Source organism: Candoia aspera, chromosome 2 (genome assembly GCF_035149785.1).
Source record: "Candoia aspera isolate rCanAsp1 chromosome 2, rCanAsp1.hap2, whole genome shotgun sequence".
Classification (NCBI taxonomy): domain Eukaryota; kingdom Metazoa; phylum Chordata; class Lepidosauria; order Squamata; family Boidae; genus Candoia; species Candoia aspera.
In genome coordinates, this window is record NC_086154.1 from 246,524,274 (window position 1) to 246,541,637 (window position 17,364).

At 43.2% G+C, this 17,364-nt stretch overlaps 1 protein-coding gene across 2 annotated transcripts in view; it reads left to right on the forward strand.

Moving 5' to 3' along the window:
• Positions 1–5,037: 5,037 nt before the first annotated feature.
• The window catches only part of RICTOR (RPTOR independent companion of MTOR complex 2), a 72,486-nt gene continuing 60,159 nt past the window's right edge, over positions 5,038–17,364 (forward strand). For both annotated transcript variants that reach the window (XM_063295730.1, XM_063295732.1), the window contains exons 1-2: positions 5,038–5,173; positions 5,356–5,403. In XM_063295730.1, the coding sequence (XP_063151800.1) occupies positions 5,125–5,173; positions 5,356–5,403 (97 nt within the window). In that variant the 5' untranslated portion in view covers positions 5,038–5,124. The remainder of the gene's footprint in view (positions 5,174–5,355; positions 5,404–17,364) is intronic.

Here is a 17,364-nt window from a genome sequence, read left to right on the forward strand (position 1 = left end):
TTAAGTTACACTAGAAAGTTGAAGAAACATTCCAGAAGAAACCAATAGCAAACCACTTGCTCTTGCCAAGAAAACTGCATGGACCTGTCCATGAAGTCATCAGGAGTTGAGTTCAACCCAAAGTAGTATTTACTTTTCAACCTAAACTTTCCTAGAATTTCATTAAAGGTAAAGGTAAAGGTTTCCCTTGACGTAAAGTCCAGTCGAGTCCGACTCTAGGGGGCGGTGCTCATCTCCGTTTCTAAGCCTTGGAGCCGGCGTTGTCCATAGGACACTTCCGGGTCATGTGGCCAGCATGACGACTCGGAACGCCGTTAGAATTTCATTAGAACACACCAATTAGGATTGGTTGTGCAAGTAACCTCCAAGATTACCAAATCTATTATGTGATGGTGATAAACAGATTACGCCTACCAATTTTGAGACTTCCAACTTTTATCAACTGAAATGAGTGTTCCTTAATCATTCACTTGGTTTTAGAGATGTTATTGAATATTTATGAGCATCAGTTTCTCATAGAAATGGGAATTCTGCCTGCAACATACAACATACAGGTCAAAACCCACAAAGCCATTTGGAAGCAATGTTGTTGTTTATTCGTTTAGTCGCTTCCGACTCTTTGTGACTTCATGGACCAGCCCACGCCAGAGCTTCCTGTCGGTTAACACCCCCAGCTCCCCCAAAGTTGAATCCGTCACCTCTAGAATGTCATCCATCCATCTTGCCCTTGGTCGGTCCTCTTCCTTTTGCCTTCCACTCTCCCCAGCATCAGCATCTTCTCCAGGGTGTCCTGTCTTTTCATTATGTGGCCAAAGTACTTCAGTTTTGCCTTTAATATCACTCCCTCAAGCGAGCAGTCTGGCTTTATTTCCTGGAGTATGGACTGGTTTGATCTTCTTGCAGTCCAAGGCAGTCTCAGAATTTTCCTCCAACACCACAGTTCAAAAGCATCTATCTTCCTTCTCTCAGAGGCAATACCTGACAGTATTAAACTAATATCATGTGTGCGCAAAAAGGATTTGTGTAACGAAGACTGATACAATGAGGAGGGACTACATGAACATTGTATGTGAAGGAGTATTTTATTTATTTATTACTCAAATTTAGCCACACCCATCTCCCCCAGAAGAGGGACTCTGGGCAGTTTACAGTGAAATCCCACATAAAACATAAACATTAAAATCACCTAAAACAATTATGATAAAACACAATAAATAAATAAAATCCCAGAGAAATGTAAAATCCAGGCTGGTGGGAGGGACTCTAGGGTGCGAGCCATCCCCAAGAATGGTTATTCACTTTCCCGCCCCAGGCGAGACGGCAGAACCGGGTCTTCAGGGCCTTCTGGAACATCAGGAGTGAAGGGGCCTGCCTCACCTCCAGGGGCAAGATATTTCAGAGAGCGGGGGCCACCACAGAGAAGGCCCGCTTCCTGGACCCTGCCAGATGAAATTCTCTTATGGACGGGGTCCGCCACATGCCCCCTCTGGATGATCGGGTGGAGCCGGCCGATGTAATGGGGATGAGACGGTCCCTCAGGTAACCTGGCCCCATGCCATGTAGGGCTTTAAAGGTAATAACCAACACCTTGAATTGGACCCGGAAGCAAACTGGCACCCAGTGCAGCTCGCGCAGCAACGGTGTTATATGTGCCCACCTAGGTGCACCAAAAATAGCCCGCACGGCTGCATTCTGGACCAGCTGAAGCTTCCAGATACTCTTCAGGGGTAGCCCCATGTAGAGCGCGTTGCAGTAGTCTATATGGGAGATAACCAGGGCGTGACTGACTGTTCGGGCTTCACGATCCAGGAACGGGCATAACTGACGCACAACCCGAAGTTGTGCAAAGGCCCTCCTGGCCACGACTGCCACCTGCTCTTCAATCAGGAGTGGTGAGTCCAGGAGAACCCCCAGATTATGCACTGAGTCTGTCTGGGGCAGTGCCACCCCATCCAGAACTAAAGATGACAGTTTCCCAGAAGATGAAGCCCCATCAACCCACAGCCACTTGGTCTTACCAGGGTTCAGTTGAAGCCTGTTGTTCCCCATCCAGACCCCCACAGCCCCCAGGCACTGAGAAAGGGCAGTCACTGCATCACTTACCTCACCCAGGATAGAGATGTATAACTGGGCATCATCAGCATACTGATGATACCTCAAGCTGTGGTGACAGACGATCTCACCCAGTGGTTTCATATAGATGTTAAACAAGAGAGGAGAGAGAACCAAACCCTGCAGCACCCCAGAATGGAGGGGTCAAGGGTCGTATCTCTCCTCTCCTATCACCACCGACTGGGACCAGCCCTGGAGGGAGGAGGAGAACAAGCGCAGAACTACACTGCCCACCCCCAACTCCCTGAGCCGTCCCAAAAGGATACCATGGTCGATGGTATCGAAAGCCGCTGAGAGGTCGAGAGCAAGGATGGATGCACTGCCTCCATCCCGCTCCCGCCAGAGATCATCCATAAGTGCAACCAATGTAGTTTCTGTCCCATATCCTGGCCTAAAACCTGACTGAAAGGGGTTCCAGATAATCCATTTCCTCCAGGACCCTCTGGAGTTGTAACACCACCACCTTCTCAACCACCTTCCCTAAAACGGGGAGGTGGGAGACTGGATGAAAATTGTCCAGCACAGTTGGGTCCAGAGATGGCTTGAGGAGGGGGCACACCAGTGCCTCCTTAAAGGCAACCAGGAACACCCCTTCACTCAAGGATGTATTTACCATTGCTTGGACCCAACCACATGTCACCTCCCAAGCTGCCTTCACCAGCCAGGAGGGGCATGGATCTAAATAACAGGTGGTGGCATTCACAATCCGGAGGATCCTGTCCACTTCCTCGGGTCCAACCAGATCAAACTGCTCCCAGATAACAAGGCTAGAACATTCCCTCAGTATCTCCACAGACCCTGCTTCACGCATGGAGTCCAACTTAGACCGGATCCCACTGATTTTATCCTGCAGATGCTCAGAAAACTCTTCCACACGGCCCTGTAGGTGGGTCACTGGGCCCACCTTCCCCAAAAGGGTACGTGTGATCTTAAACAGGGCCGTTGGACAGCAATCTGCGAATGCAATAAGAGCTGAGAAATACTGCCATTTCGCCGCTCTTACCACCACAAGGTAGGCCTTAATAGCGGCCCTAGCTTGTGTTCAGTCAGATTCGGTCTTTGTCTTCCTCCAGCGGCGCTCTAGGCGTCTCTTAAGCCTCTTCAAAACTCTCAACTCCTCCATGAACCACGGGGAGTGTCGGGTTGGATGAGGCAAGAGGGGCCACACAGGCGCGATCCTAAGGCCCCGGCCACTTCCCTGTTCCAGGCAGCAGCCAGGGCCTCCACTGAACCGTGCAGCATGAATATGTGACGGATCTGTAAGTAAACAATGCCAGAGATGGAGGTACAAGAATGGTGAAAATGTGTCTGTGTGAGAAAGAATATGAAATTATTAGGATGTTATTAGAGTAGTAGTTACACTAGGAGTTGGATCAGGAATGAGAGAGATCCAGCTTCAATTTTCCTCCATCCCCTCTGCTCACCCAACATTCTTGACACTCTTGGATAAAATGAGAAGCTCTCATCTATGCCACCTGGACCTTCCAAATGAAAGGCAAGATAAATGTGAGGTGTACACTATGTCTGTGTGTGGGGGAGCAGCTTTATCCAGACATTAAGCCAAATGAGATTATGTCCCCTGTTCTTTTGAATAATTAGAACATTCAGACAACCCTCCTGCATTTTTTAACACAAGTTGTTGGCCTGAACCTCTTGAAGTGACTGGAGAAAAGATAGTCCTCACTTAACAGCAGCAATTGGGACTGGAATTTCTGTCACTTTTGCGGTTGTAAATCGCAACATCACATGACTGGGGCAACGGAAATTCTGGCACTTCCAATTGCCGTGGTTAAACAAATCACGGGTCATTATTTTTATTTATTTTTATTATTTATTACTCATATTTAGCCACTGCCCATCTCCCCCAGAAGAGGGACTCTGGGCGGTTTACAATAAAATTCCCCATAAAACATAAACATTAAAATCACATAAAACAATTATAATAAAATCCAATAAATAAAATCCAAGAGAAACGTAAAATCCTCATTAAGTGAGGATGTCACCTTCTGCCGGCTTCTCCACTGACTTTGCTTATAGGAAGCTGGCAAAGAAGATCACAAATAACAATCATGTGACTGCAGGATGCTGCAACATCATTAATTGCAAGCCGGCCACCCAGCTCCTGAATTGCAATCAGATGACCGCAGGGATGCTGTGACAGCTCTAACTACCACTCATTCAGGCCACTAAGTTCGAATGGTCACTGAAGGAATGGTCATTAAACAAGGACCACCTGTACAGAGAAAACAGGTATCCAAAACGTCCACTCACCCCTAGAAAGCTTACATACATTTTTTTAAAAAATGTTCCAGAAAGAAAACAAAGTATTAGTTACGCTGACCCTATTTGTGGTATTATGCCACAAGTGGATGTTTGCATATGCCACAGGTATGCATTTTTATACACAAATGCATAATTTACATGCAGACAGCTTTTATATACATACATACACACACACACAACCCCACAGACATGCAGACATATATATATATATATAAAACACACATGCACATACTGTATAACCATATACCCAAATATACACTATATATGGACTCGAAGTGACCGGAAGGCACACAGAGAGAAAGTAGATTGGTACACGGAGACGCTTAAGTTATCCGCGCGCGCACACACAAGCTACACATCCTACTGAGGCGCGCACACTGTCTATTACTATCCCTTAGTAAATAAGGTCCTGCGGGCCCTGCCACCTGGCTCGAGGAGGCAGACGCCGCGGAAAAGGAGGCGCGGCGGCGGCACTGCCGCTCCCCGGCCCCGTCTTGGCCCCTTCCAGGCATCCTCCCACGAGGCACCGCTGAGCGCTGGCGGGCTCTCTCCGCCCTCCGGGAGCCCCCAGCGCCGCCGCCCCGCCCCGCCCCGCCCCGCCCCGCCCGGACTGCCGGGCGAGAGAACGCCGAGCGCCGCGTCCGGCGGGCGAAGTCAAGCGGCGTCCCCTCCGCCCGCTCTCGCGAGATCGGGGAAGGTTTCCGGTGTTGTGTCTGCGGGACCGTAAACATGGCGGTGAGTCTCCGCGCCCGCTCGCTGAGGCACCTCCGCATCCGAGGTGAGGAGAACCTGGCCTAGGCCCAGACCGTGGCGGGCGGGCGGGCGGGCGGGCGGGCAAGGGAGCGGCGTTTCTCCGGGCGCCCCGTCCTCGCCCCTGCCTCAGCCCGCTGCTCGACAGCCCCGGTGCGGCTTCCATCTCTAACTGAAGCTCTGCTCTTGTCTCCCCTTTCTCCCCTCCAGGCCGGAACGACAGCGGCGAGGAGAACGTCCCCCTCGATCTCACCCGAGGTAACGGAGGGCCGGCGGGGCCGGGAGCCTCCGCTGCGTCTCGCGTTGCCGGCTCCCATTTTCAGAATGGGAGTGAATGGAGTCTGGGCTGAGGGTGGAGGCTCGCCGGGGAGTTTCCCGTAGGGAGAAGGGAGGGTCGCCCAAGAGCACTGGCCAGCCGCTTCTCCATTTGTCGGGGCGCGGACGCTTTGGGGATGGAAAGGTTGCCAATGAACAAATGACCCCCGGCCGCCTCCTCTTTTTCCTCCATTACTTAGGATTAAGCTGGGTTGGTCACATCCCTGTGAGTAATATTTCATTCAGCCTGGTTGCGGTGCGTGAAGCGGACTTGTGGAGTAGATTAGTTCCTCAATATAGGGCTCTGCCGTTCCATTACGGGGGTGTGGGGCGGGTGTTGTTGTTTTTGCAAGACTCTTAAGAAATAAGCTCTGTGCTCTGTGTTTTCCCTCTGGTTATGGGATGGCGTTTTACCCGCTTAAAATAAGTTGGTATTTGTTGGGCCTTTTGAAAAGGGAGGGAATGTGAAGGCTGGGTGGCATGATGAAAGGCAAAAGGTGTCTCTCTCTTTTTTTCTTTTTTTAAAAAGGTCTGCCATGCAAATAGTGAAAGTCATGGTATTGTTTTATGGGAGGAGGATGCTTTACTCTGGTGAGTTGCTTGCTGAGGTAGTCTTGACACATGGGAAGGGGGAGCATGAGGACAACAAGCAGCTGCTAGGTTATTGGCAGGTATGTTATTCTCTCCACCCTAGATTGTTTGTGCAATTTAACCTATTTCAGGTTCATTGTTTAATGTCAGCTTGCTGCAGATGGGCTGTTAGCAGCATTTAAGCATTTGAGCGCTTATGCTGGCACTATGTAAATCTCAATGGTCTTTCTGAAGGCATTCTGTTCCCCTCCTACAGTCAGCTTGCAAATTGATTTGGTGAGTCAGTCGACTTGGAAATAGGCTTCCTTTGCCTGAGCTTGTTGATAGTCATGAAGGCCTCCCTAACTGACAGTCTCCACAGGCAAGGTGATTTCTGCTGATTAGATGTGGATCTTAAGGCAAGGTGGCAGTCAGAACTGTCATCATAGTGACATTTTTGAAAACCTCAGATGTTTCAGTTAATTTATAGGAATATATATGTTCCTTTTAAACTTAAAATATACATATCTATAGCAAAATATCCTGTCAACATGCTATCTAAACATAAAACAATTATGTGTTAGTATTTACTGTGACTGTTATTTCATTGCTTGTTATTTATTTAACAGATTTATATTGCATATTTCAGTCATACTCCTTTAATACTAATGTATTAAAATAATACAAATATACTGTAGAGCTCAGAATGGACATCTTGTCAGTCTCAGAACTGCTTTTACAGCAATGTGTTCTTTCTGGAAAAGAAATAAACTATAGTTTCTCCTACTTAGGCCAAACAGATGAGCAGGACTGTATTTCCCTTTCCATCATGCTTTTTCTGGGAGGCAGGTTGGAATTCCTCACTAGTGAATGGCAGAACAGTGTTTCTTTTAGGTACAATTTTGGGTAGATAAAATGTTGGACTCTAGAGTACTGCAAGTTAGGATTCACACATCCTTTGAACTGCAAATTCTGAAGTAATTTGTAATCAGGGTGAAATAATGGGTATAGTTCTGTATATGAGAAAAAAATGAGAATGATATTTATTAGAACAGCAGTTAACATAAGCTTCTGACAAAATAATATAGGGTCCAAATGGCATATTGCAAAAAGATACTGGGTTTATTCACACAGGGCATGTGATTTCTCTGGACATTACTGCAATGATTGCTGGACTTTACTATAGACATCTTCATACTGCTGTTGTAAAATCTAAATTGGGGCTAAATTGTTTTAGAATATGAAATTCAATGGAGAAATCAGTCATTATTTAATTTAAATGCTGTAATTCAAAAAAGGATTTATCACAGATTGTATCTAGACAGACAACATTCATCTTTTGTTATTGCTGTTCTAATAAATATATGCCTATTTTCTATGTTATTGAAGAAAAAATATATTGAAGGTCTCTAAAAAAGGTCAAGTAGCTTCTTTGGATTTTTTTGACAGCTTTTATGAGGATACTGAAAATGTTATTTTCCTCAAGGACATTTTGTTTCTCTTGTGCCCATATTATTCTGTCTATCATTATGCTGTTATGGCTCACTTATTAGAGGTACATGTACTTCATAATGTCTAGTGTATTTTGTTATCTCTTAAAACTTGCTTCAGTAGAATAGTCTGTGTTATATGTGTTCATGCAGTCAGATCAGTGATCTTTGGATAATAGTTCGTAAATATATTCCCTGCTTTTGATTTGTTTAACTTTTGAATGGTGAATGAGGGGTTGAAGAAAGCTAAGCATGTTTAGCAGTGTGTGGTCAGAAAGATAATTTGTGTCTCTTAAATCCATGGTTAAGTAACCCATGTAAAAACTAGCAATGTTACACATACTGTACATAACAGGTAGTACTTTTAAGTTGCTTTACACATGATGTGGAAGTGGTGCCTTTTGCACCTTGCTATTATTATTTTTTGTCTTTTATCCTGTGGGATCCTATTCTCTGGGTTGCATCAGTTAGGGAGTAATGTCTTGTAGGACTCAGGAAGCGTGCCTTTTTTTGTCACAGTGCCTGCCCTCTGGAACACCACACCACCCGAAATTAGGCTAGAACTGATCCTGGTGACCTTTTGGGAAACCATTAAGATCTGGTTATTTTCCCAGGCATGGGGGTCAGGGAATTACAGAAGTTGAGCCCAGGTGTGTTAGTTGCTGGTTTCCTTGGTTGCTGTAGTATATTGTTCTCCTTGTCTTTAGTTTTTCTTTTTAGTTCAGTGGCTGTATGGTTTTAACTCTGCCAACCTCCCAGGGTTGTGTTTGCAATGCAAACTGCTTGGACAGTTTTTTTCATTGTTACATATTATGTGCCAGTCACCCACAATTCCTTTGAGCAGGCTTTAGTACAGTGACCTAGAACTCACCAGCTGAGTGCGAGCCAGCAGTCAGTCATTATGGTCCTCAAGATGCTTAAAAAATCCAAGTTTATTGAGCCACGGTTAATTGACGTGTTGGCAAGTAACTGAAATTTGCTTGGATGATCAATTATTTTTTAGCTTTACCTGGGAAAAATACAAGAACCTGTCTGTATGCAATGAAACCAGAATCAAGAAGTACAGGTAGTCTTCAATTAACAGCCACAGTTGGGACTGGAATCTCAGTTGTTGAGCGAAGCTGTTGTTAAATGAGATGGCACATGACTGTTTCGCTCAACAACTGCAGTATCAGTGCTCTTGCAGGTCGTTAAGCAGACAGATTCCCAGGTAAGGAGCACGGAGTGCCTCAAGGGGGTGGGGGAGGAGGCCCAGCACAGGCTGTGCTAGAGTGTCTCTCTGCTCAGGGACTGAGATTCCTGCTTGGATCTCAGCTCCCTCTCATCTCTGGGTTTTTTTTAAAGAGCACCCTGCCAAAGGATTCCTTCGTGCCTGCTTGCAGGGAGCTCTTTAAACAGCCTCCAGAGATGAGAGGGAGTCCTCTAGCAGGCAGCAGCAGCTTGCAACCTTCCCTGCCAGGTTCCCCACTGACTTTCCGGGGAAGCTGGCAAAGAAGATTGCAAATGGTGATCACATGATCGCAGGGCGCTTGTCAAGTGTGAGCAGGTTTCCAAGTACCAAGATTGCGATGGTGTGACTGCAGGGTGATGGTGCAGCATTTTGCAATGGTCAGAAGTGCTTTACAAGGCGTAAAGCACCCTTTCCTAGGATGTTGTACCTTCAAACAGTCGTTAAATGACTGGTCGTTAGGTGAGGACTACCTATATGCATAGTTCCTTACTTCTCCACCTAAGGACAAAAGTAGATAACGTCTCAATACTAAATGCAGTTTCTAACCTGCCCATTTTAAGTTAATTCAAAAAAATGCAAATAAGCTTTTGTTTTGTTTTGTTTTTTGAGAGGAACAGAGAGTCCTTTGCTTTAAATACATATCATCACAGAACATGGGCATTTATATAAAGTGACATTCTTGCCTGATTGAAAAATAATGGTTAGTGTGGGAAACCACAATTACATTATCAAAATTTGTGTGTATAAATTTAAACATTTTAATATCTGTCACATTAGGATAGTACTAATTACTCTGTATTGTCAAAAATGATAATGAATATATACACTGACTTCATGTATTACAAATGCATAATCCTGTTTATTTCAGTGAGGACTTTATGGATTTTAAAGTTTAAAACTTACATGATGGGTGACAGAAATTGTATATTGCATTCCAAATGAAGTATCATTAGAACATTTCATAATATGGAAAAAAATCCAGAAGACCTATGAATAGGATTTATAAACATTTACAGTCTAGGAATCTCTCTGACAATATAATTTTTATATAAGCACAGAGTAAGGAGGTGAGGATGGGTGTCTCGTTTCATGCCACAATGTGGGAAAGAGATCCCTTGTCTCCCTAGAGCTACATGCGTTCAAAGACTTAGGAAGGATTCATAGCTAAACTTTTTGAGCCAAAAGCTATTGTAATAGAATTCTGTTTCCTTTGGTGACTGTTTTAATGGAAATCCAAAGTAGTTCATATCCACTTAATCCAGTTCTGTCTTATTTGATTGGCAGCAATCTTCCAGAATTTTAATAAGAGATCTGCATTGATGACTTAAAACTTTTTAAAAGATTTCTTTTAAAAACTGCATTTTTAAGAAAGCCGTGGAAGGGGATTTACTATAAGTTAGAACCCTGGGTTGTGTTTAGATGTTTTTGTTACTAACCTTAGTTTCTTTCTTAGTAATTTGTTATTTCTCACTGTGGTCTGATATTTTCTTATACCTTTTTTATTTTTACTCTTTTGCCATAGGAAGGGAATGAAAGCTTCTCAGAATCCTGTTGGACTGAAGCAGCAAATGAGCTCCAGCATGTGTGCTTTTTTGGTGCTTAAAACAGTTCCCAAAGATTAATGTTATTGGACTGCAGTGGCAGTAGTAAAAGATAAATTCTAAATGTGTGTTTCTGAAGAAAACCCTGTCAAAGCCAGATGTTATCTGATTTAATTCCAATTTAAATGAAAATCTGTCATATTAGTAGTCCTGGCAATAACAGGTGGCCATAGGACTTTGTAGAAGTTAAAAAAAAAAGCTGAGTCTATATGCTTTAATTTTAAGTCCAAAAGCCTTTTGCATGCAGTTTATACAATATTATAGCATAGGCCTTTTTGCTAGTATAAAGAATGTATCTCCAGATTTCCCAGATCTGGGTAAATAGAGCTTTAAAAATCAGTCAGCACCCTGACTTAAGTCCAGAGTGAATCACCAGCAAGTGAAGTTCTTTCAGTACTGAAATTTATGTCCCTAATGATGATTGCTGTTTGACAATTAAGTTGCTATTTCTAGACTAATTGCAGGTTCTGGACTGTCATCAAGAGCAATTCCAATCAAGATTATCTAGACAAATTTAACAGTTGGTCAGTGATACCTTGTCCCATTTTTTTTCCCACTAAAATAGCCCTATAAATTAAGCTGGATTGAGAGTGAGCGACTGACTCAAAGTCAACCAGTGAGCTTTGATGATTTAGCCTGGACTAAAACCTAAGTTTTCCTGCTACTAGTCTAACACCCACCACACAGAACTCTTTGTTTGTGGTAACAGTTAAGTGTTTTGGTCGGTTGGGGATATGAATGTACGTGTACTTTCATATGCAAATGATGGCTCAGAACCTGATCTATTTGCAGTGAATATTAAATAAAAGTATGTTGCAACAAGGAATATAGATCTGAAAATAAATGTGGCAAATACCAAAATAATCCTGCTGTAGCATTTTGAACCACTCTGGAGCGCATTATTGGATATCATAGTGACTCAGTCTGAAATTTCGAGGAACTGGAACAACTGATGCCAACTAGCCTTCAAGGATCTTAAAGCAAGGAAATTAAATGCTTCTAGATTATGAAGAAATTGTTTTAAGCATTGAAAAAATTCGTTTAGCACCAATCATGCATAATGCCTTGGTTGTTTTTTTTTTTTAAAAGAGTACAATTACAGCCAACATGGTCTCTTTGTGCAGTATGGACATGAATTGATTGCTGTATTATGTGCCATCAAGTTGGTGTAACACTTAATGACATGAATTGGCTGTTTTTTCTTTAAGCTCTGTTTTCAGTAGTCTCAATGCAGTTGCAAGGTGACAATTGCAAGAGTTTCTGAATGGGGTTATCCATTAATTTATTTTATTCCATTAAATCTTTTTATATAACACATTTCTCCTGTTTCATGCAATTCACATGCAAGTGATGTACAGTGGTAACCTTATTTAAAAAATGTTCAGGGCCAGTTGCAGTTTCAGGGCAACCCCATGTAAAGTGCATTTGCAGTAGTCTAACTGGTTGGTAATGATGGAATGGGTTACTATAGCCAGGTCCTCCTGCAGCAAGTAAGGGTGCAACTGGTACACCAACCAGAGCTGATCATAGGCTCCTCTAGCCATACCTATGACCAGCCTTCTGGCAGGAGATATAAATCCAGAAGAATAATTCACAAGTCGCAAAACTGTTCCTTCATAGGTATTGCCTGCCTGTCAAGGGATAATACTGGTGTCAACAGCGAACCCCAATGTACAAACAGCAATTCTGTATATTTTTTTTAATCCGTTCAGTTGTGTCTGATTCTCGGAGACTGCCTGGACATGTCGCTACAATTTTCTTGGCAAGGTTTTTCAGAAGTGGTTTGCCCTTGCCTCCTTCCTAGGGCTGAGAGAAAGTGACTGGTCCAAGTTCACTCAGCTGGCTTTGTGCCTAAGGCAGCACTAGAACTCACAGTCTCCCAGTTTCTAGCCCGATGCCTTAACAGTGACACGAAACTGGCTTTCTTGGTTAAGAGACAATAGAGTAAATGTCACCCCAAGTCGTCACAGCTTCCAGGCACTGAGAAAGGACATAAACAGCATCTCTCTTAAAGCATGGCATAGCAGTGTATAATTAGGCATCACCAGCATGCTGATATCATATCCCCAATTGTCAGATGACCTCCTCCATCAGTTTACTATAGATGTTAAAACACAGGGGAGAGAGAATTGAGTCTTGTAGAAGAAGCAGAACCACTGCAAAACAAGACTCCTATCCCCAATTGCAGGCGGCCCAACAGGATACCAAGATCAGTGTGTTAGAGGCCACTGAGAGATCCAACAGAACCAGGAGGGGCACACTGTCCCCATCCACATCCCAATAGAGGCAATCCAAGAGAATAGCCAATGCTCTATTCCATATCTAGGGCTGAATCCAGACTGAAAAGGATCCAAATACTCTGCTTCTTCTAGGATACTGTGAAGTTGGTCTATTATCATCTTGACAACCTTCCCCCAAAAGATGAGATAGGAGACTGTACAATAGCTATCCAAGACTGCTAGGGATGGCCTTGTCAAGGTAGTTCCTCCTCCCATAAAGAGGTATTAGCAATTTCCTTTATCCAGATGGTCACCACTCTACCTAGTGTCTATAAAAACCAAAATGGGCAAGAGTCCAAGAAACAAGTAATGGGACAGCTGAGACTGTATCCTGTCTACCTCAGAGGTCACAGGCCAAAAGGAATCCCAGATAATATGGTGAGAGTGCCCTAGACACCACCAAAGACACTGCCCCTGCAGAGCCAAGACCACAGCAGATCTGAGTGACTTTGTCAGCCAAATGCAAAGTGGGGGATCATGAGATTGTCCCATCCCAGTAGGAAATTCATAACCTAAAGGCCACTGGCTGATTAAGGTCTCAGTAAGTAAGTATGCTTCACCTCCTTTACCACCATGGAGTAGTTCTGAACTTGTGCACATATCCATGTTTGGTCAGATTTGTTTCTCATCTTCCAACACTGGTGTTATAGGCATCATTTCTGGCACTTTAGTGTGCACTTTTTCAATTTTTCTCAAAATTTCTAGGCTCTTCTCTCCCATCTGGAAAAGATAGGCAGGGCAGTGGTGAGGGGACCCCATTGTAAAGATAATGGAGTAGCAGGGAACGAGACCTATCTGGAAAATAGTGTCTTGTCATGTTTATAGTTATTTCATGTAAATGGAGAGGGAATTTGAAGAAATCTAACCAATTCAAAGTTACAAAAAGCTAATTTGTATAAAATCAGATTTTTTCTTTTTTTTAATAAGAATTTTATTAAGTTTAAAGCAAAGATAAAAACTACAAAAAAGCAAAAACACTAAAAAAAACTAAAAAAGTGAGAAACACAAAAAGAATTTTAAAGATTACATAAAGTGACTTCCAACTTTCAACAAGAATATACAGCAATTTCCATAATCAATCCCTTAGTCTATATCAAACGAAGATCACATTATTTCTATAAATAACTCCATCAGCACATGTAGAAATTACTAAATAATTGCTCCTTCCCCTTATGTTAAAGAAAAAAAAATGTATAGATTTCTAAACCAGCTTCCCTCCCCTAAACACAACATTTATTCAATGGTATATTTCTGTCCACAGTAATAAATCAAACTATAAAAACATATACATTGTCTACTTTTATAATTAATAATACTACAACAATCTTAACCCTATTAAACCTAAAACCAAACAATTATTATTGTACCTTATAGATACCTTATAAATCTTAAAAATCAAACAAACCTTAAAAAGAGACCAGTAAATCTTAATCCAAATCATTAAAAAGATATAAAATCATAAAAAAACCTCATTGTCAATCGGTTTAAGCATTCTTAAATTTTTAGCCCACTTTGAAATATATCAAGATGTTTACATATCTCCATTTTACACACAAGGCATTAATCAAAGCAAATATCTGTAGCTCAGGGTTGAACTGTGGAGTCCTTGCTTCTCTCTGAGCCTTGTTGTTTTCTTGCAGACGTTTCATTGCCAGACTAGGCTACCTCTTTGCACTGAAGCTGTTGCCTAGTCTGGCAATGAAATGTCTGCAAGAAAACAACAAGGCTCAGAGACCACCAAGGACGCCACACAAGGCATTTTTCATACAGAAATCAGACAGCCCAACTGCCCCCCTTAAAAACTCAGACTTCTCAGCAAAAAACCTCCCACAAAACATTCTCTTCTCTCCCATAACATTCTCTCAGAAAGCCATAACAGTCCCCCAGAAAAACAACTTTCTTTGTAATCTGCAGCTCAGACTGTCGCTTTAACCCCTTCAACACCAAAGTGTAGTCTTCGCCTGGCATTACTTCGATCTCACTGACAGCAGAAGCATCTCCATCTTTGCCAAAATCTTAATCTTCCTCCATAACACCTTCAGCCAGGTGACACAGTTTAGAAATAATCTCTTCTCCAATGTCTTGAATATTCTGCAGAACAGCTTGACAGCACTCTGAAAAGATCTCTTTGAAAGTCTGCTTAAACTCACAACAGAACTCTGAAAAATCCTCCTTGAAATCTTCCATGTTTCAGGCACTAGATTATGGTGCCCCCTAGATACTTGACTCCCACAGATAGAAGTTAATGAGTTAATAAAAAGCTTCGGACTGAAATTGGCACAAGAGAAGGTACACTAACAAGCAGGTCCCAGGGAAAGTGAACAGAAGGCTAAAGATTCAAAACGGCAAATGTGTAGGAAAATATTCAGTCCTTCAAATTCAGTACAAAAATGATAGCAGGGAGGCAATTATTTATTCTCAGTCCTCCTTAATCTTTAAACAGGAAAACAAGCCAAAACTTAAAAAAAAAAAAAATTAATCCAGAAATAATAATAAGCACCAAGAGAGTCTGCTGATGTAGAAAGCCTCTCAGGGTACATAAACTTAATAAAAAACTTTTTTAAATTCCCTTTTCACCCCTATGGATGGTATGTGTCTTCATCAACCTCAGGTCCTCTACCAGAGGCCTGGGAGTTTGAGGGTTCTGCACAGTAACTTAGCTGTTCCTAGCACAGCACTCTTCTGGACAGAGAGCTCTGATGTTGTTCCTGGGATCTGATGGAGCCACTCTCCGAGCTTGGGGGTCACAGCCCCAAGTGCTGCTACCACCACTGGGACACTTTGGCCTTCACTTTCCACATCCTCTCTAGTTCTTCCTTCAGGCCCTGGTAGTTCTCCAGCTCCTCATACTCCTTCTTCCTGATGTTGCTGTCACTTGGCACCGCTACATCTATCACCACTGCTGTCTTCTGGTCCTTTTCTATTACCACGATGTCCGGTTGATTGGCCAGTACCTGCCTGTCTGTCTGGATCTGGAAGTCCCACAGGATCTTAGCCCTGTCATTCTCCACAATCTTCTGAGGAATCTCCCATCTGGACTTGGGAGGATCTAGCCCATACACTGTGCAGATGTTTCTGTACACAATGCCAGCTACTTGGTTGTGCCATTCAGTGTATGCTGTTCCTGCCTGTATCTTACACCCTGCCACTATGCGTTGGACTGTCTCTTAGGCCTCTCTGCACAGTCTGCACCTCGGGTCCTGTCTAGTGTGGTAGACCCCTGCTTCTGTGGATCAGGTGCTTAGTGCCTGTTCTTGTGCTGCTATGATCAGTGCCTCAGTGCTGTCTTTTAGTCCAGCCCTTTCCAGCCACTGGTAGGATTTCCCAAGGTCAGCCACCTCACCTATCCGTCAGTGGTACATCCCATGCAGAGTCTTGTCTTGCCATGGCGCTTCCTCTGCTTGATTTTCCTTCCATGTCTGCTGCTGCCTCAGGCATTCTCAACAGCTCATCTTTAGGGGCCATCTTAGTGATGTACTCCTGGATGCTCTGGGTCTCATCCAGGACAGTGGCTTGGACACTCACCAGAGTGTCCTGTATATAGGGTGATTTAGAAATGGGGTGGCTCAACTTAATGTCCCTTTAAGACTATAAATGTGGCTTGGAAATGGTGACATCCCCCACCTCCCGTAGTCTCTTACTGGATGGTTACAAACTATTTGTGATTTTCTAGCTGCAAGACGGCGTTCAGGAGAGCAGTTGAGGTGATTGCAAGCTTTTTTTTCATTCATGAAATTGGGTTCCAGGAAAAAGCCTGCTGAGCCCCCCAAAAAGCGTGCGTTGTCAGCTCTGCCTTCAGCTCCCCCAGACACAGCTGCCTAGTCGGCCATGTTCCTACCAGAAGTCGTCTAAAATCAGATGATTTCTTAATCCACTCCGGTATTATCGACTTTAAATTAGTACTGGCTCTTCCTTACTACTGTTAATCTGATACCTTTTTTTGTAGAAGTAGACAGTCCTTGGCTTGCAGGTGATTCCCCAACTCTTTTTTTTATTAGCACCTCCATCCCATGGCATAAGATAGCTAGAACCCTGCCTGCTACTAATTCGATCGGTTTACTACTGCCGCTTTCAATGTAACTGAGGCACCTGTTACCCTACTGCACAATTGGGATTGCAAGTTATGTGTGAGGCTTTAACTTCCTGGTAAAACCAATGTAACCGAGATCATAGTTTTCTTCCTTTTAATGTGGTCCCAGTGAAGGCCTGTTTATCTTCATATGTTTCCAACTAAACTCTGTCACACAATAGTATTCAAAAGGAGTAGAAAGAAAATAATGGGAAGGTATAATTCCTGGAACAATCTTATTTGTTCATATCTTCAGTTAGAAGTGGCAACTGTTATTTTATTATTTTTCTCAAAAATACGGATATGGGGCGTAAGAATTTGCTCTGGCTAGGTGTTTTATTTAATTTTCAAAATGTATGGGAGCAGGCTTCATAACCAAGGTATGCCTGCTCCTTATAATATGTCATATGTGCTTTTAAAGCTTTGTGACCAGAGGATAATTTATTACTACTTTGAGAGAGGGTAAATACGACTACATTTTGCCTGTTACACTGACTTGACCAAGTTGCAATGTTTTTGTTTTATGGAGCCTTATTGAGAAAGTACAGGTAGTCCTTGCGACCATTCACAATTATGACAGTGATGAAAAAGTAACTTTGAGAGCAGTCCTCTTATTTATGACCTTTGTAGGTCTGTAAAGCAAAGGAAAGCTGAAGTAAGATCA